Source organism: Festucalex cinctus, chromosome 7, assembly GCF_051991245.1.
Source record: "Festucalex cinctus isolate MCC-2025b chromosome 7, RoL_Fcin_1.0, whole genome shotgun sequence".
In the NCBI taxonomy this organism is placed as follows: Eukaryota; Metazoa; Chordata; class Actinopteri; order Syngnathiformes; family Syngnathidae; genus Festucalex; species Festucalex cinctus.
In genome coordinates, this window is record NC_135417.1 from 19,364,589 (window position 1) to 19,385,058 (window position 20,470).

The 20,470-nt window shown below is 39.7% G+C and overlaps 1 protein-coding gene across 2 annotated transcripts in view; it reads right to left on the reverse strand.

Moving 5' to 3' along the window:
- vps13b (vacuolar protein sorting 13 homolog B) overlaps positions 1 to 20,470 on the reverse strand; it is a 337,411-nt gene that overhangs the window by 167,051 nt on the left and 149,890 nt on the right. For both annotated transcript variants that reach the window (XM_077526198.1, XM_077526199.1), the window contains exons 23-25: positions 13,693 to 13,927; positions 10,082 to 10,299; positions 5,812 to 6,015 (exon numbers count right to left, since the gene is read on the reverse strand). In XM_077526198.1, the coding sequence (XP_077382324.1) occupies positions 5,812 to 6,015; positions 10,082 to 10,299; positions 13,693 to 13,927 (657 nt within the window). The remainder of the gene's footprint in view (positions 1 to 5,811; positions 6,016 to 10,081; positions 10,300 to 13,692; positions 13,928 to 20,470) is intronic.

Here is a 20,470-nt window from a genome sequence, read left to right on the forward strand (position 1 = left end):
ATTTATTTATTTATTTACTTGTGCAATGTTACACAAATAATTGTCACAGTTTATAAAATGAAACAATTGACTATGTAACTGACAGGTGGCATGACCATAGTGTTTAAGAAAGACACAAATTTGTTCACAGAAAGTTGTTAAAGACATTTGTATTTGTTTAAAAAATACACTAAAGTACTCACTGTGAAGAAGACACCAGTTTTAATATTATGTTTCAGTAATGGTACAAAAAGGAACTATTTTCTCATTGAAAAAACATCAGTTTATGCCTTGAGTAGTTTTATCCTAGATTATCGTGGATTTATTACCTGACCAATATATTGATAATTGCGGTATCATCATATCGTGAGATAATCATTATCGTCGGCCATGTAAAACATATTGTATCGTATCACGAAGTACCCAGGTGTTCCCATCCCTAGTATACGATGGTGCGCAATTGCCATTTATTGAATGACATCATTGGTAGTGGGGATGGGTAACAAGTTGGCATGTGTTGTGGCCTGGCTATGGTTAAAATATAAGGAGTAGGAGGCGGTCACGGGCTGTGCTTCTTGGGGAGAGAATGCTGCCACTACTGCTGAGACTTATCAAAACAGATCCTACATTCTTGCTTAATCATCAACCTTCCACAGGACTAAACACTTCTACCAATGTTTGTACTTGAGTAAACAGTTACAAGTGGGTTGTCAGGGGACTCGAAGGCTGTGTTACAGACACACGCACAAAGCCCGTCTCTGACTAACTAAACTGTTGCCTTGCCACTGGTTCCACAAATGAAGCAAGGATAAACAAATGTTGATGGCTCGAAAATTAACGCAGAAACAGATGCGCATAGGCATATGGTATGAAAATACCATGAATACTGACTAACTTTATTGGCTCTCGGATGTCACAATGTTGTTTCTATGATCCCGGAGGGCCACACATTTCTGACAGGTCCAATGTGGTCAAAGAGTAGTCATTAAATCACTGGCTGGTTGCCAGAGCTTAACAACACAAACACTCATCTAGACCATCATTTTAATGGAGCTGGCTTTTCAACCGCTCACAAAAATCTCACGAACAACGAGAGATGAAAAGGTTTACGGGTTTACTAATAAACTTCGAAAGAATTTCACAGTTAGTATTACCGCTGGTTTTTAGTCAAAATATACCTTGTTGTAGTGCTTTTGGTAAATGTGTCTTTTTCTGTGTTTTTATTTATTTATTTATGTATGTATTTATTTATTTATTTTAATTTATTTTAGCTCTACTGTGATAATAATGACATTTAACTCATTCACTCCCAGCAGACATTTTCGCTCCCGGCTGTTTTTCTGGATTTGGCCTGATTTTGCAAGGCCCACAGAATATTGTGTTCTATTGCTATCAAACCATGGAACCTATCAAAAGTAAGATTAGAGTCTCTTCTTTCATCAGGGGGAAAAAAAAATGCAATTTGGATCTGTTTCCGTTTTGCCACAATTAACATTAGAATATAGCTAAGTTTCATTATTATTCACTTTCTTGGTGAAAACACTGGCAAAAAGAGCCTGTTGCAACATGTCCCTAGATCTATTATATTCTGCTGCTACCTGATGGCCGCTTTTGTAATGACTCCCATTGCTTCAACCGTTTTCCGCAGTCGAGAGGCTGCATCAAAGCCTTCTGTACGCTCTAGCATTAAAAAAAAAAAAAAAACGTCTAAATACATCTTTGGGACACTTAAATATTTAAAATAGATCATCTTTATACGTTTTTGGGAGCAAATGAGCAAAATTATGGCCACCACAATTTTTATACTGTACATACATGGGCATGAATGATATAAATACCATACACTGTTTATTGCCACCATCATTATTGCTTCTACCCTTTAACTAGGATAACCATGTATTACCATCAATAGAGAAACAACATCATAAATAGTCTTAAAAACAGACCATTCAATTAAATGCAAAAGCTGAATCACTAGTTTGCCTATACAAAGACAATTATGTCATATGTTTCTGCAACAGGTTTGACGTTTGCAAGAAAATATCTGGATGTTCTGCAATGCTACTGTCAAACTAGTAGATGAAGAGATGAAACTAAAGTGCGGCTTGCCAGCTCAGGGCCTGGACACATTGCTAGCATCATCAGAAAATATTTTACATTGAATCTAAACACATGGGTGATACAAGACAAGACAATGACAAAGGAAAGCAGTGAATCAACAACAGAATGGAAAAAAAAAAAAAGACGAAAATACACCTTCTGGAGTGTAGCCCAGACCTCAGCCTCATTTAGATTCCGTAGAAAGACCACAAGAGTGATTCACACTAGACATCCCAGGAATATTGATGAACTTAAAAAGTTTTCTCAGGAAAAATGGTCATTTGATCGGCAACTATTAGAAATATTTGGTTGATTCTTTTGATGCCAAAGGAGGTTGAACCTGTTATTAAATCCAAAGGCTCAGATAGTCCCGTACAATAACAAACCGCACCTGCACCCCGGCACTATGACTTACAATTGTTTGTGCGGTATTAGTTCGAGAAAACTGTACTTATCTATTGTGACTTAGATGAAGACCAGATCACATTTTATGATCAAATTATGCAGAAATCTGTCAGAAAGCTGTCCGGTAGCCCTGCTGCGCTGGCTGTCCGCCCATTGTGGTGCCGGGTGGATGAGGTGGGGGGCGGGTGGGGGTGGGGGTCCTGGGGGGCGGGCGTGCCACCTACACCCGCCGGGTTGGGTGAGGCCCCGCTGGTCGCTCCTCTTACTCACTTCACTAGCTTGCACTATACACTTTGTAAATATACACATAGGGCACACAACACATTTCTTGGTAGGGTGGGGAAGGGTGGAAACACCGTCTTCACCCTTCAACTCCCCTCCAATTTTAATGCACCTCACGTCCAAGGGGAGGGGTGAGTTGGGGCGGGGAGCCATCAGAGGGGATGGACTGCAGTGCCTGGCAGCGCTGTGGTCCCCCCCATTTGTGTCCCTGCCCCACCACTTTGTCCCTCCATTCCCTTTTTTAATGCACCACACATATACATATTCATTTTTTTGGGGGGGATACGGGTGTGTCGGAGTAGGGGAAATTTTTTCCCTCTGCTCCGACTCACCTGCTCCCAATTTTAATGCACCACACGCACACACGTATATACACTGGGTGGGGCCACATTCACGGTGTAAGGGTAGAGCTCGCCAGTCGGCGAGCTGGCGGACTCAGTAACAGGGTTAGGTGTCACTATTACTCTGGCGTGACGACCGGGGCCTCTCCCCACCGGGCTCGGTGTTCTGGTGTTCCGCCTTCTCCCCTGGTGCTTCCTCCTCTGCTTCCCCCCTCCCGCCGCTGTGCAAATCTCGCGCGGCTGGAGGTGGGGTGGGCACATCTTCCCTCTCTGCGCTGCTGCCCGGTGCCGGTTTCCGGCGGGGGGGGGGGGGGGGGGTTCTCGCGGGGGGCCGGGTTCGCGGGGGGGGGGGGGGGGGGGGCGGCCGTCGGGGGGGGGGGGGTGGCTTGTTTGGGGGGGGGGGGTGGAGGTATGGGTGGGTGGGGGGGTTGGGTGCTGGGGGTCGGGGTGTGTTCGGGGGTTTGGGGGTCGGGGGTGGTGGGGCCTGGGTCGTGGTGGATGGCGGGTTTGGGTGGGGTGCGGGGGGGTCGTGGGGGGATGGGGGCTGGGGACCGGTGGGGCGCTGTGGGGGCCCGCTGGGCCTCGTTCTGCGGCCTTGGGCTCGGGGGTGTGGGCCGGGGCTGGGGCGGGGGTGTTCCGGGTGTCTGGGTCGGCTCGCCGACCGGTGTCCGCTCGGGTGGCTTGGGGGTGGCCTTGGTGCTGCCGCGGCCTGGGGATTCCGGGGGGGGGGGGGGGGGGGGGGGGTGCTCGCTTTGCTGGACCGCGGTTGACGGCTTCTTTCTTTGGTGGTGGTCCTTATGCATGCCAGATCCGTCGCACCAGCATCTACTGAAACTCAACAGAAGTACCCTCTCCCTCCCACAGCCCCTTGAATCAGTTGGTGCTGGTGTCTGTGGTTCTCACTTTGCTTTATCTATCCTTCCCTCCTTCCTCTCTTTAGTTTTTCCTCTGGTCACTTGAGATCTTAATTTATTAGAAGTATGAGGTTTCTGGGGTTGGCATAAGACTCTGGTTTTGTAACCACGCAGGAGGGGTCTTGTTAGTGCTGGACTTCACTTTGATGGATTGGATGTACTGGCTTCTATTGATCTCACTCTGCCTTATCGATCCTTCCCTCCTTCCTCTCTTTAGTTTTTCCTCTGGGCTCTTGAGATCTCGCTAAATTTGCTGGAATTTAGAGGCTTCCGGGGTTGGCGTAAGACTTTGATTTTGTAATCATGGGGAAGGCAGGAAGTGTTTGGTCGGTGCTGGATGTCACTTTGATTTACCTTTCTTTTCTCTTTATTTCTTTTTTTTTCTGACCTTTTCTCTGGTCTCCTGACCATTTAAATCTTACGACTCTGGCAAGATTCTGAAGTACCTGGTTAAGGCGAAGGGTAATGGGATATTTATAAGGTTTTAGGTGAATGAATGAGTATAAATTTATACGTATTTGCATGCACGCACACGCACGCACGCAAACGCACGCAAACGCACACACGCAAACGCACGCACGCACGCAAACGCACAAAAAATAAATAAATAAATAAATAAATAAATAAATATTTTACATTGAATCTAAACACATGGGTGATACAAGACAAGACAATGACAAAGGAAAGCAGTGAATCAACAACAGAATGGAAAAAAAAAAAAAGACGAAAATACACCTTCTGGAGTGTAGCCCAGACCTCAGCCTCATTTAGATTCCGTAGAAAGACCACAAGAGTGATTCACACTAGACATCCCAGGAATATTGATGAACTTAAAAAGTTTTCTCAGGAAAAATGGTCATTTGATCGGCAACTATTAGAAATATTTGGTTGATTCTTTTGATGCCAAAGGAGGTTGAACCTGTTATTAAATCCAAAGGCTCAGATAGTCCCGTACAATAACAAACCGCACCTGCACCCCGGCACTATGACTTACAATTGTTTGTGCGGTATTAGTTCGAGAAAACTGTACTTATCTATTGTGACTTAGATGAAGACCAGATCACATTTTATGATCAAATTATGCAGAAATCTAAGCTGTTTTCTTGCAACTCAGTATTATGCTAAAACCTGCTCTATTGTATATCAAATGTTTATCTCTTTGCTCAGTGCTTAAATAATAAATCAACAGCATAAGTGTGTACCGAAGTCTTAAATAGCATGTTTAAATGCGTCATCAATCACACATAGCATGGTCGCAATTTGGCAGGACTTACGCACAGTGAAAGTAAAAAAAAAAAAAAAATGAGGCCAAAGTATTGAGACTAAATGACGAAGTATAAAGAACAGAAAGAACTAATATGTATGAGCTAGAATAAGTAGTGGTATCATTCAAATTCCTGTCCATCAGAGGCATGATGGCCATTGGGATGTTCGGGAGACGTCCCAAGCGGACGGTCCATTATACAGTGGCTTTCCAATTATACCAGAAATGTACTGTATCGTAGACCATCCCCCAAATACCTCCCTACCCCACTGTTCTGTTGACAAAACTATTTTATTGTGTCCCGCCCCCTCCACCAAAATAAATGGCAAAGACACCCATGAAAATATCTACTTTTGTTTGCTTGTTTAAAAAAAAATAAAAATAAAAAAAAATATGCAAGACAAACTCCAAACTACAAACACAAATTGGGGCAGAGTAAAGGTTGCCTTTGAAAGTTAAATTTTTAACAATTTCTTAACAGAGCATCAACACTTATTAACAAATTAAGTGTAGCTGTAAAACAAACCTCAGTAGGTGATCCCACATCTGCAGATGGGCTATAGGTGCTGGTGTCAGGCAGAGCTGTACCAGCACTGCTGTGTACTGAGGAGGATGGAGCAGCACCAGCAGGGGGCTCCGGGATACTGGCCGACTGACGCAAGATGCCATGCTTCTGGAGACGAGCCCATGTTGACGTCCAGCTGAGAAGGAGCTTGTACAGCAGTTGCACCTGAAGAGAGACCAAAAAAAGTTAACCAAAAAAAAACAACAAAAAAAAACAACGTAGCTTTCAGTAAATGTGGGCCGTGTAAAATACAAGATAAACCTACAAAACATAACAAGCATCTTAGTATTTGAAAGCAGATTCTAGTATTTTGGACCAAAATATCCAACAGATGCTTTGAGGGAGTTCTCATGTAGAGGTCATTACCACTGGTTTGGCTTGACTGTTTGGTAGTTGTGTGACACTAAATCTTGTTACAGCTTGAAGAGGCGCAGGACAGAGACGAGTAGCCAGAGATGGACCACAATCCATTCCCATACTCTCATGAACTACAACACTGATTGATTTTGTCTGACTCCAAGGAAAAAAAGGCATTATTTTGAATGCGCAATCATTTGAAAGGGTAACACGTGCTTTACTATTCCGATTTTTTTCTTTATCTATAACAACACAAATCCCAACGAATTAGCCACAGAGGAAACTTCTGTTGTCTCATCAATTTCCCATTAAAAAAAACTCACCACAGTAAGGAAAAACCGAAGGCTTGGCGTCAAAGTGTTCGGAGCAATTTATCATGTGCTCACTTGAGGCCCTAACTTTAAACAACAACAAAGCCAAAAACATGAGTGGAAAACATGACAGGGGAAAGCAGGGGGACATGATGTGATGCTTTCAGTTATTCATGCATTCAGCTAAGACTTATTTAGACAAAAGCGACACTCTTTCACCATGAGCTCAGATGTGGATTTCAACTGTTTTGCTTCTGAAGCCAACCAAACCCCTCTAGAATTCCACCCTGTCCCTACTACCGCTAGCCCTTTGAAAGTGGAAGGTGCGTTATATGAGAACACACAAAATAACTTTAAACAACTCCAAACACAATTGTATTTTTCTCAGCTGCTCATTCGCCCACACATGCAAGCCTGTTAGCACATACATTAGAGGGAATTCTCTCTATAAATAAATGGAAATCAGCGCAATTCCTTACAGCTGGCTTATTTCAAACATGTCTAGGAAGACCTGCTAACGCTAGTCCAGCAGCCATGCAGCGGTAGAGCCAACAGCTGTCAGCCATACCCAAGCAAGTGGACTGTGCCTCAGGCAGCAGACCTGACACCAAGCACCATTCACCGAGCTGAGGCCAGTAAATCAACTCAAACACAAGACCTACAGAATAGAGAGCGATGGAGCTAGAGAATGACTGTCATGGTCAATAAATTAACACTATTCAGAGCTAAGACTTGACTGTAATCCCTATTGCTACCGTAAGAATGTTAGGATATTGCTATATCCAATTCACATGGGGGCATATTTTCCCGTTTGTGCTGAAGTCAATTTTCTAAATGCTTTTCCTGTGCACTTTCAAGGTGAGGCGACTCTCCCATCAGGCTTCTGAATCGGCTGAGCCAATTATCGGCGCCGATATTCAGCTTTTTGATGAATATCGGTATCAGCCATTTTGAAGAACCATATGGCCTAAATAGATCCATTTAAAAAAAAAAAAAAAGTGTTAACTTCAGGGAACTAATTATTTACATTTTCAGATATTCTGCTGACTCTGGGAACTCTCTTGCTGTTTTTGTTTGAAATTAAAACTAAGATAAGTAAAATTTTAATACTTTCCATATTTTGGAAAACTTTATTTACGGTACAAAACACTAGGGTGCTATTTACTTCATTTTTTTTATTATTATTATTATTTTTTTTACTTTTGAAGACATGCTACTGCCCGTGGGAGATCCCTGAACTTTTTGTTTGGTTTTAAAACAAATATGTCTATTGACAAGATCTTTTTTTAAACTCTAATATTTATGAACCCTAAAAATCACTCAATAAGCAGATGTTCAAAATAAATAAATAAATAAATAAATAAATAAATAAATAAATAAATAAATAAATAAATAAATAAGAGATGGAGCTTCTATTTCTTTTTCAAAATTTTGATGCTAATATTTTCCCTTTTAGTGAAAATGAATACTGGCTACAAATATCGGTTATCAGTAGGCCTGCCACGATAAGAGCAATATTGTGATATCACAATATTAAAACTGCCACAATATCGTCGTCATCATGTTCACAATGTTTAAAAGGAACACATCTGTTAAAAAAAAAAGTCAGGTTGATTTCAATTTGTACAGAAATAGCACCCTCTAGTGGCTATTTTATTAGTGGAATTTAATTTTCATTAGGGATGTTTTGGCCTCCTATGTTTAAAATTATGCTAAATGCCAGATGAAGGGGAACCTAATTTGCTTATGAAGCTTGCATTAGCAAGTAAGAGTCTCACTGTTGTTATTAGAGATTATAGGTGGTTTATATGCATTGCTGTTATGTACAAAAGCACAATATTGTGCTTTTTTTTTTTTAGTATGAGCTCTTTTTTTTTTTTTTTTTACAATACTGTTATCTTTTTTAAACATCGGCAACAATATTATGATGATTATCGTATTGTGACCTTCATATCGTGATAATATCGTATCGTGATGTTTGGATATCGTTACATCCCTAGTTATCGGCCTCTCCTTGACTACTAATAATCGGTGTTGTATTGACCTTGATAAAACCATATCGGTCTATCTCTACTTTTGACACACCCATCATTGATATACAAAACATATATATGGAATTGGAGGGGAGTGGGTTTACTCTGGCCGCCGCTAAAAAAACGCTGCATTGTTTGACTGATCATTATGAGCAGAAAAAAACTGTAGGAAAGAGATTCATCAGGTCTAAGTATTAGTAATGACTCAGCATATAATCAAAAAAGCCATACCCAGCACTGCCAGACATGAGCATGCCATTTCAAAAGGAATTAGATTCAAAAGACAAAAAGAAATGTTCCCAGACCAGCTGTTCAAATAATGGGCTTTTCACCACCAACACATTACGTACTATTGTTTGTTTCTGGTACCAATTTCACGTCTCATCTCTGCGGTCTGAGACATCGTAACCACTCGAAAGGTTACCCCAATAAAGTGTTTACAGAAAACCTAATTTCATACAGCTAATTCAATTGGCATGTGCGTGCACCTTTGATTATAACCATGAAACAACATAGTCAAATAGCTGGAAGGCAAAAATGCTCTTTTTTTCCCCCACACCAATCTGTCATAAAGATGGCCTCACCAAAAGTAAAGTATATTTACATCAGGTTCTACAATGGGTATAAACAATAGTCTGACAGATTCTTTTATTTTGACCACAAATAAGGCAAAGCAATTTCATTTAAGAATAACACAAGGTATGAAATAAGAACTTTATCGGGATAAAATCAGATGAAAAAAAAGAAGAATGGAGATAAATTTCACATCATGATTAGTGGTAATATCAATAATACACTTTTCATTGATATAGGAAATGCAAACAGACAGAGAAATACCAAATACAAGTACCGGGAAACAATGCAGCATTTGCTCGTTATTTTCAATCACAAACCTTATTTACTCTTGGACACTATACACTGCAAAAAGCCACAACACAACTGAGTAGTTAATGCATGCAAGACCTCACAATCACATCCAACTGTGTTTATTTATTAAGGCAGTCTTTTTTTCAAGTGAAAATATAACTCTAAATATGCAGGGTTTTATTTCAATGTGCATATGTCGACAGTACAAGCGAACAAGAGCAACAACTTGTGTGTTCAGCATTGCTAATGTTTGTGATTTTGGTGCTATATTTAGCAACTATTCTGACTACTAATGCTAACCATATTTATTTTTATTTTATTTTTTAAAAGGAGGGGGAAAAAGCAAATGCTACTTATGTTAGCAACTTTCCCATTAGTTGCATACTGGAGGTAAAAGGGGAATTTTCCCTAATGATTTGTGAGTTCCAAGAACAGCTAATATCAATTAGTGGTTTGGGCTCATAATGTCAGCAGACTTGTGAAAAAAACAAACGATGCACACTGTAGACATCGTTTGTGAATGTTGTAAACAGTGATATAGAGTTGATAATATACGTATAGTAGATATTATTCAACGCATTGTATGCATGAATGGCATCGGTGCATCCCTCAACTGAAAAACATAGGAGGTGTCACCAGCTACTTCTGAGATTTATGACTGACCTGGGGGTTGGAGCACTTGACTCGGACGGGCTGCAGATCAACATGGAGGCAGACGACAAAAGAGTGCCTCCCTTCTGAAAAGTTTGGCGACTTATGTGATGTGACTGCCAGCGTGGAGGTACACCCCATTGGCTTCAGGAGGCTCAGGCTGCGCTGCTGCCCCAGCAGCGTGTACACACTAAACTGACTCAGGCTAATTGTCCATGGGAAAGCATCACCTGGTGGGTGCATAAATCAAAGAAAGAAGGAAGACATGAACATTTATCAAACAATGCACATCAAAACTGAGACAAATTCCAAGAGTGTAATTCACTTTACAATAATATTTTGTTTGTTTTGTTTCCCATTGATTTGTACATTATTTTAAGATGAGACTTACTCATACTGTATGTTTTCACTCTTCTGGTGTATCAGTGCTACTTCATTGATGCTTGTAATAATGACACATTTCATAACTATGCACACTTCCTGTCTATCTTTGACTGCCTTGCTACACATTTTTATTTTTATAATAACCCAACATTTGTTTAAGTCTTGCGATAGGTGAAGTCACTTCTTTGTTGCAAAAATATGTTGCTTAATTCTCATATTTGCTGATATTTGTCCAACTATATCGTGTTTATACCCTAAATGTATGTACGGCATTGTTTTTTATTTTTTTTTTATTTTTCTTTTTGCTGGACAACTAGAAAGATTAACACCAAATACTGGTGACAAACCACTTTGGGTATGTTAACATATATGGCCAACAAATATGATTCTGATTATGTTCTTTTTTGGGGGATTATTGTACAACATTAACCTGTACTGATAAATAAAAAGCCAACATTTGCTGCACAAATGTGATTTTCAAAGCACACACTTGTAATTGTTACGTCTCTGTTACTTTCAATGGAAAGGGAGGGTTGACATACATTCTTAAAATATTGACCATCCTTTTACCAGCAATATTCCAGAGGGTACTGATGTTTTTGTTGTCATTTTTTTGTATCAGATTTTTTAAATCTGTAACATGCCCAATTCTGATGTCAGTGGAGAGCTTAAAAAAAAAGTGTGGTGCCCCCAACTTTTGTTATTTTAAGAAAAATAAACTGCTGGACTGTCAGGGCTTATGTCAACTTTGCCAGGTGTGCAGACCACATGTGCAAGAATCTCTCTCTATCTCTCAAAGCCGGTCTACTTAAGTTTGTTTGTCTTTTGTCATGGTAAATGAGTACTATACGGTCAAAGGTTTGCTTAGTGATGAAAAGGCCATAATGATGATGAATTCCCATCTTACATCTCAATGCTATTATTAGCTCCATGTATTTAAATTATCCAATCTCTAATTGTGATTAAATTCATATATTAAAGTCATTTCATAATTATAGCAAACATCAGACTAGGGCTGTGAAAAAAAGTCGACCAATTCGACTAGGTCGACTTTAAAAATAGATCAAATTAAAAAAATAAATAAAAATACGTCGAGGCTCCACCCGGAACCATGTTTGCGCCGCCGCGGTCCATGTTTCACACGGACCTTTTATGCCTACACGCAGCGTGTGTTGCGTACATGGAGGAGGACACTCAGGACAGAGTTAAAAAAAAAAAAAAAAAAAAAAGACTCCTGGCACTCCCCTAACAAAAGAAAAAGAATGTCTAGAGTTTGGGACCATTTCAAGAAGATTGAGAGGACAAATAGTTATTTGCAAATTGTGCAAAACAACAATGGCGTACCATCGCAGTACGTCATCAATGATGCAGCATTTTAGGGGAAACATGCATATGCAGTGCTTGAAGAAACCAGAGCAAGGTAAGTTTAGTTATTATTATTATTATTATTAGTGTGATAATATTGCTATTTAGAACGCAATGCACTGCACTGTATGGTGACCGGAAGTTACCGCTGAAGGCGCCGCTAGACGACTGCGAGCAGCAATGCATTGCTAAGCTAACTGTCTAACTCCACTGCTCATTCCCCGAGATATGCAGGCAGTATGGCCCACAATATCTTGCCTTTCACACGCACGCACATTCGTTGAGCCGCTACGGGTAACGAACGGCCGGGAGGGTAAAAAAAGAAGTCGAACACTGTGTGCGTGCGTGCGTGTGCACAGTGGGGTATATGCCACGGAAGAGGCGGGACGTGATTTTGCACATCAGTTTGTTTCCGGTCCGGGTTGCGAACGCGTAACCGAGGGGCACAAAGTCGGAAGCACAAGTATTTTTGACGCAGCCCACACGTCGCAAACCGAACCGGAAACAAACTGATGTGCAAAAACAGTCCCGCCTCTTCCGTGGCATATACCCCTCTAGACTGTAAATGGAAGACTATTATTGTACAGGAAATATAAGGAACAATGGGTATTTATATCCAGATTATCCACTCAATTCAACACACGTTGAACATTTGCAGCCTCAAAAAAAATAAAAAAATAAAATAAAATAATAATAATAATAATAATAATAATAATAATAATAATTAGGGGTGTTAAAAAAAATCGATTCGGCGATATATCGCGATACTACATCGCGCGATTCTCGAATCGATTCAATAAAAAAATCTATTTTTTTTGTATTTTTTTTTTAAAGAGCTCAGAATTGTTTGTTTTTTTTTTGTGTGTGTGTGTGTGTGTGTGTGAATCGATTTTTAAATTCACTGCCAGTCATTATAGAAAATTTTTACATTTCCAATACTCACGTGATATTACATTCAATAATTATATATAAACCGAATCTACCAAATGACAAAATAGACTCCCTACTTTTTGTCCCGTCCCGTTCTTTTATAATTGACAGCAGAAAAATGTAGGTTTGCCAAAATACAGCCATTTCTCCCATGGACTCTGAAACTGTGTTTATTTCCTATAAAATGGGGCAATGATGTCATCTACCGGTGGTTGGGCATCAGTAAAGTTGTTTCCAAGTTTGATATTTACAGTGGAGCATGCTCAGATTCGCCCCCATTTAGCACCGCTCTAAAAAATACAATTGACAAGTATACTTGTCAAAGGCAGTGAATGAGTTAAACTTCCATTTTTAATGGAAAAATATTCAACAAAACGTCTGACTTCGGGTTAGGATTCACACCTTGAGCATGGAAGAATGTTATATGAACGGAACATTAAGCCTTAATATTTTATTTTAATGCTGTTCAAACATGAAACAGATTACAACCTCTATAAGACTGAAATTTCAGAAAAATAAATAATACATTTTCATATAAATCTTACACTCTACAAGCTTACTGATTGGTATTTTCTAAATTTGAATAAAAAAAAATCGCAACAATCGACTTATAAATTCGTATCGGGATTAATCGGTATCGAATCGAATCATGACCTGTGAATCGTGATACGAATCGAATCGTCAGGTACTAGGCAATTCACACCCCTAATAATAATAATGATAAAAAGTCGATTAGTCGTTAAAAATATGAGAGGGAAGGTCGACTTTAAAAAAAAGTCATTAGTGACAGCTCTACATCAGACCCATAGATGTATTCAGATAAGGAAAAAAATTATTATCATTATTATTATTATTATTATTATTAATTAATTAATTAATTAAACTAAAAGTATAGTTGAACATCCAAGAATGTTTTTAAAAAAAAATAATAATAAAAATCTTGCCTTCTTCCAGGATGGGCTTGGAGACCACAAAAGGGAGCTCCTGCACTGGTTCCATGTACTTGTGACCAGCACTGAGGACACTGATCTGGGGTAGGCAGACCACAAGGGTTCCTGGCATAGATGCTTGGTTGTGGTACCAGCTGCGCACAGTACCAGGAATGTCACCAAAGATGATGGTGCTTGGGGATGGAAGGCTGTCACTGGGCAGGAACACACAACATGATTGCAGCTCCAACTGGAGAGAAAGCACAGTGGAACACATGGTTCATGATAATGAGGTCAGTAAAACTCATTCGACTTCCACAGCAGCACTTCAATTAGAGAATGTTTTTGAAAGCGATTGACCAGGTGTAGGAGAGAACTTCCAAGCAAGTGGTCCAGAAACATTACCAACACATGGGGAAGAAATGTTTAAGTGCTGACGATTTACTCATCCTTGTCACCTCTTTGCCTTTATGCAGGCTAGAGATTCTTGACTTTTGCATTTGCATCCAGATAGTGTGAGAAGGTGATGAAATTAACAGAGTAGATAAATAAGAACAACACAATTAGAGGCTGAGAGTCAGAACATGCAGCTACTGAAAAACTTGCAAAAAGGACTGTGTCAAAGAATAAAAAGAAACAGGAGGAAATAAAAAGGAAATATTGTTTAACAAATCAAAATGAAATAACTGAAATGAAAGTCCGTGTCTTGCCAGTGCTCTGATTAAAACAAGCTTGAAGTCTGTGGCGATTCCTCGACAAAACCAAATATAACTCATAGCAACTTCAAAAGACATCATAGTTACTGGCTGAATTTGAGTCAAGACAAATGCTGTAAAGAAACATGATGAAAACAAAATGTCTAACCCAGTTGGGGCTTTTGTAAAGACTGCTTCAATTCCAGTTGTATCTGGCATCAAATAGCACAATACTATAATGTACATAACGCCTATTATGTTAGGATATTCCTTATCCAAAAAACCACACATATTTTAAGCTAAAATGTCAACTAACAGTCATGAACCTAATTTTGGAAGCCGCCATAACTGACTTGCTATCATTCACCCTATTTTCCAAGCTACTGTTAACAACAGGTCACTGTGGTTTACCTCAGAAAACTCCACGAATCCACTGTGGTCTCAAGTTTGACTTGTCTCGCTCATAAGCACTGAGAGGGAAACATGCACTTTCCGAACAAACCTGAGAGACCTGACAGATCCGACGAGAGAAATAGGCTGAGGTCAGAATGCTGCAAATAAATCATTCATTTGAGTACGGCCAAAACCACTGACAACATCCCTTTTCCCTGACTGACTCTATATCCATCTTACTCCGTCACCCAACCCAAATGTGCATCAATCCTTTGGTCAAGGTCAACGCTTGGCATATAGCTCTCGCTTCATGACCAAGCATTGATTCCGCATGGAAAGTCCATGTAGACATGTTGTGAGCAAAGACGGAAGATACAATCCTAGCGGGAAAAGGCGGTAGGGGAAAGAAATGAGTTTGAAAGAGTTGTGCTTGTGTTAAGGGTAATTATGTAGTTGCATGCACAGTGAAAATAGAAAATAGCACCATGACCAGAGACTGGGTGTGTGGGCTTTGTGTCTCAACTCAAGGTATAACAGCTCAGTTGAGGTTGTGTAGGGTCAAGCATGGTATTCCCCACAATTATGTTTAACAGCTCTGTAACAAGCCAATAAACAAAAGAATGGAAGAAGTTAGCCTGTATAACTAGTATGAGCTGATGGGCATGTCAGGTTTGTGTATGTTTTGTGAGAGAGAGAAAGCATGCACAATGTCAGGACAGGAAACTAAGGATGCCAGGATGACCGAAGGTTTGTTCCATCAGATGCTAAGGGCGTCAGGCCCACAGCTGCCACATGAAACTAGACTCAAGAGTCTCTCTCACAAATTTGTGTTTTATCCATAACAGAATAGTGGAAACTTAATAATCATTTGAGGGCAAACCCATGGAACGGCAGGATTTCCAAGTGATGCTAAAGGAACATTCTAAAATTAGAAATGGGCACAAAAAAAGCTGAAAGCCAAAAGTGTAATTGCTGTGTGGAATATCTGTTACACAACTCTGTCCTCCGTGGTTCAGGGTAAAATGGAAATAAAATTGCATAAATTATAGATAGATTGCCTCTGGAAATGACTCAGGTACAATAAGCAATCTGGATTCCAGCCTTCTATTGGTAAGAGGTTTAAGGCTTCTCCTATGAAGCAAATGGAATATGATTTGTTATTACATATACCAATGACATAATGTCAAAATGAAAATCAATCAAGCAAAAAGTTAGCCGGGATATTTTTTTCAGCTCACTAATACATCTAATGACAGATTGAATCAGGAAAAAAACAAAAAAAACAAATGGACAATGTCAGTGTCTGCGAGCGTGCACTCATGTCCGGTACTGCCAAAACAATTCAAAATTGACTGAAACATTTCAATTTTGATCAGGAACTCTATATTAAGGAAGCTTTAAACCAACAAACTCCATATGAAGTCACACGTGCCAGAGCTTAACTGCAAAAACATTACTACAGAGGACAGAGACTTACTTTAATTTCCTGAAGACTTAAACCCTAAACCCAGACTTCTAATAAATAATAAATTACATCAAAATCATTTACTTTTTGCCTTCAAAAGGGTGACAGGTACCCAGATACAAAGTCCAACAAACAAAGAAAGCATCATGACTAAGTAGCACGTCAGTCAGATATCAAATATTTAACTGAAAGTTTAAACTGCTACTACTGTGTGGAGGACATTTAATTGAATGATTAGTTATTAACATATTACTTGATAGTTGTTAAAAAAAAATTATTTTTTATTTTTGTGGCAGGAGTGAAACGTCTGTGATCTTGAGAAATTCAAAATAAGTATTACCCAAAGTCCCAAATTTATTGGAATTGGTGTTTGCACAATTATGGTGATGTTATTAAACCGAATGTAAGAGCACATAGCAAGAGGCAGACAATTCCAACACATGTTGGTTTGCTCGCATAAGCATTCAACTTTCAGAATACCACATTCAAAGACATGGTCACAATGATAAAAAATTATTCCATATGTTTTTCCTCCCATGCTCAAAGGTTGAAAAATCTAGCTCCATGCCAATGTGGTTAGTTAAAGCAGGTGACCAATTATATGGCCAAGCAAGATGCTAGTCTCAGGACCCAAACTGAAGTTTTGGGGTTTGTGTGTGAAAAAGTCCAAATGAAAACAATCTCAATTAGGGCTGTCCAGATCACAGTTATTTGCACCCCCAGTCTAAGTCCCTTGATTTTGAGTATCTGCCGATACAGTGCTGAACTGATACATCAGCAATGCACTCAGAAAAAAAGACTCTTTATTATTATTATTATTATTATTATTATTATTATTGTAGGTTTTTGTTAGAGTAACCCAAAACGACCTCATCGTTTCAGCTAATGTCCATCCGATGAAAAATAGCAATTCATACTGAGAAACACAAAATTCTGTTCAACTTCAAACTGCTTCAAAAAGTTAGCATGAATGTCACTTTTGAGTGACAGCTTGCAGGCTATTTCAGAGGTGACTATTGCTTATCCTGGGACTTAGGCCCTGATCCTGCCATTTCAGGCCTTCAAATGAAGCAGGACTTTCTTCGACTTTGATCTGTAATCACCCAGGCACAAACTCAATCTGGATTTTAGATCACAGCACCAGCATCTGCTGGTCTGTAATGAATAAATACAAAAAGAGAAATATGAACAAAACCTTTAGAATCATATACAGTTGTTGGGTATATCAATTAAATTGCATTGCCCCCTGGCATCACATCACAGAGCTTAAAAAGCTTTGCCTTTTTTTGTGGCAAGTTCTGCTCACCTTTATTCCTAATCGCTTCTTTACTCCATCAGATAGTGTTACAACTCCCGCCACATGTGAAATGCTTCCACAACCACCGCTACCACCACCTACAAAATGTCCCTTACTTCCTCTGTCAATGCACAGCAGTGAGAACATATCCGCTGACTCGCGTATCATTTTCCCCTGGAGTCCTTGTGAAGATAGTTATCTGGTTCCAACAAAACAGCTCTCACCAGAAAGGAAGCCACAGCACAAACACATACTTTTAAAGGATATGGCCATAGGAAGATGCCCTATATAATAACCACAGGAGGCATTTGGGGTCTTTCACCCAAAATGAGGATTCCCTGTCCACTGTAAGAAATGTATTAAAGTGAGACATAATTACAAAAATGTACTAATAGCAATCACTCAAACCCTGTAATGTTTATCAGTTGTCACTGCCACGTTTCGAGCCATCTTACCTTTGTATGTTATGCTTTTGGCTACTTTTACCACTGCGCAGAGGTAAATCAATAACGGCAATGTTCCACATATGAAACTGGACATGGAATAGTGCCCAAAACAGGAAAATTAGACAAATAAAAAAAATAAATAAATAACTAAGTTAAATGAAAAGGATTAATAAACGATAAAGTCATAATAAAAAGTAATTGCAGTGTAATATTTCCAAAAATTAAATCCTTCGCAATTACAAACTGTATATTTAAAAAAGCATAAAATAAAAAACAGAAACAGCCTGTAATCAAATTGTCCATTGCCTTACAGAAAAAAATAATCATAATAAAATAAAAAATAAAAAAACAAAAATAGAAAATTTGAAACCACACCAAACAAATTGTACCCTAGAAACCTATATCCTGACCGAGATCAATAATTCAAACGTTACCGAGATAGGAGAGTAATAGTACTAATTAACTTTTATTGAATAATGAATTCATATACTGTACGACATATTGGTTTAAATGCAAAACCAGACTGATAAACCACATCCAAAAAAAATGGTTTATGTTATAGCTCTGCCACAAAAAGTGTCAGACATTCTACCTGTGGTGTCATGATCAGATCGGCTGCCTACCGATTTCATATAACAGCAGGATAGGAAGTTAGCAAATTACTGAAAGAGAGAGAGAGAGAGAGAGAGAGAGAGAGAGAGAGAGAGAGAGAAATGAAATTATACAGTCACACATTATCTGCCATTGATCTTTAATTTGTCCCCAACAGATTTCAATCTCACACATATACACACAAAAAGTAATTCAGAACCAGAGACGCAGAGCAGCAGAAAAGGAAATTAGAAACACCCTCTTTGCATCCCCGGCGAAAACATTTGCAACTCAAGAGGAGAAAAATCTCACTGGGGGGAATTGGCAGTGAACGGAAAAACACATCCCTTTGTTTTTGAAAACCTGAAACCTCTCCAAATGTAATCTTCCTGTGCCTGCACCAGACGGAACGGGACAGTGTTTCCGAAGTGGCTGGTCGGATGAACAGAATGTCCACAGAGCATCCCCCCCAAATATCTCTCTGGGCACTCCGCCCACTGTTCACCTTTTGCTCCCTTTTTCAGCATAGCCTGCATTTCCAGCTGTATCCCAAAACACGTTTGGAATAGTGGCTGTACCAGTGTAAACAGTGTCTTGGGGAAATGTAGATGATTAATGTGTGTATCTGAAGATGAAACTGTGCAGATGTGCATTGTGGTTGCGGGGATGTATACACGCGGCGTTTGTTGCCATCTCAATAAACTGCTTCGCTTCCAAAGTACTGCGTGAATGGCATGATGCCCTTTGACAAGCGATAGGCTAGCTCTCAGCCACATGCCATCGCGAGCAATAAGCTTGTGGCCTGGCACGGGAGCACAGCAAGGCAGTCAGCCATCCCTGAAGCCCCACATTCCTCTCTTCTAACAGTGCTTACAGAAGCTGACAAGCACTGGAGGTCTCCTTGGCTGAGGTGGAAATCTGCAAAAATAAACGCTTTAGGTGACATGAAGGCTTTGTTTGTTTCTGCTGGCCTAGATGTTTGTGTTAGCGCAGTGGGTTAATTGCAACTTTGATCGCTACGTTTATTGATCCAACAGTGGCCTTAGAGTGCGGCTGGCCTGGCCTCCATCGGCTGATCCCACCCTCCGAGCTCAAACAATCAACTCGCAAGCCTTTTTGGCATACTGAGCCGGTACAGATGGGTTCGAAGGGGTGGCCTCGGCAAAATTAGGCCAGAAGATGTCCTTAAAGGCTCCAATTCCGAAGTAAAAGCTGTGACAGGACAAAGACAATTTTCAGTTAACTGGTTGATATGTTAGTAAGACTTAACGAGGCATGGAATTAATTTGGGCTATGTTTACATACAGTCAATAACTTTCAAAATGAAACAAAAATATCGGCAATTTTCTATGTTTGAAAGGCCATGTACACTCATGCAAAAACTCGAATATGTTCAATTTGTTTTTGATTTTCTTTAAACAAATAAGACCAATGATGTACCCCTTTTCAAACCCAAATATTTGGTCATATCAACACAATTGGTGTACCTCCTTTGAACGGAATGTTGGTTTGTGTTGTTGAGGTAAACAGGCATAGCATAACAGCACACTTCTGGAGGAAACTCGCTACTTCATTAGTGCGGTGAGTGACATAAATAATGTCTTTAATTCACCATAGAAATTTAAATGTGGAAAAAAGAAAGTATTTGAATTGCAGTTTAGATCTGATAAGGATTTTACCAGACCCAGCGCACTTAACTTATAATAAAAAAACAGAAAATATTTGTTCATTGTTATTTTTATATTATCTGCAATTTTCCCATTATCTACAGTGTAGGACAGGGGTGTCAAACATAAGGCCCGCGGGCCGGATCAGGCCCGCAAAGGGGTTTAATCTGGCCCGCGAGATGATTTTGTAAAGTAAAAAAATAAAATAACAAATTGTAATGCCAGACTAATAAATCAGC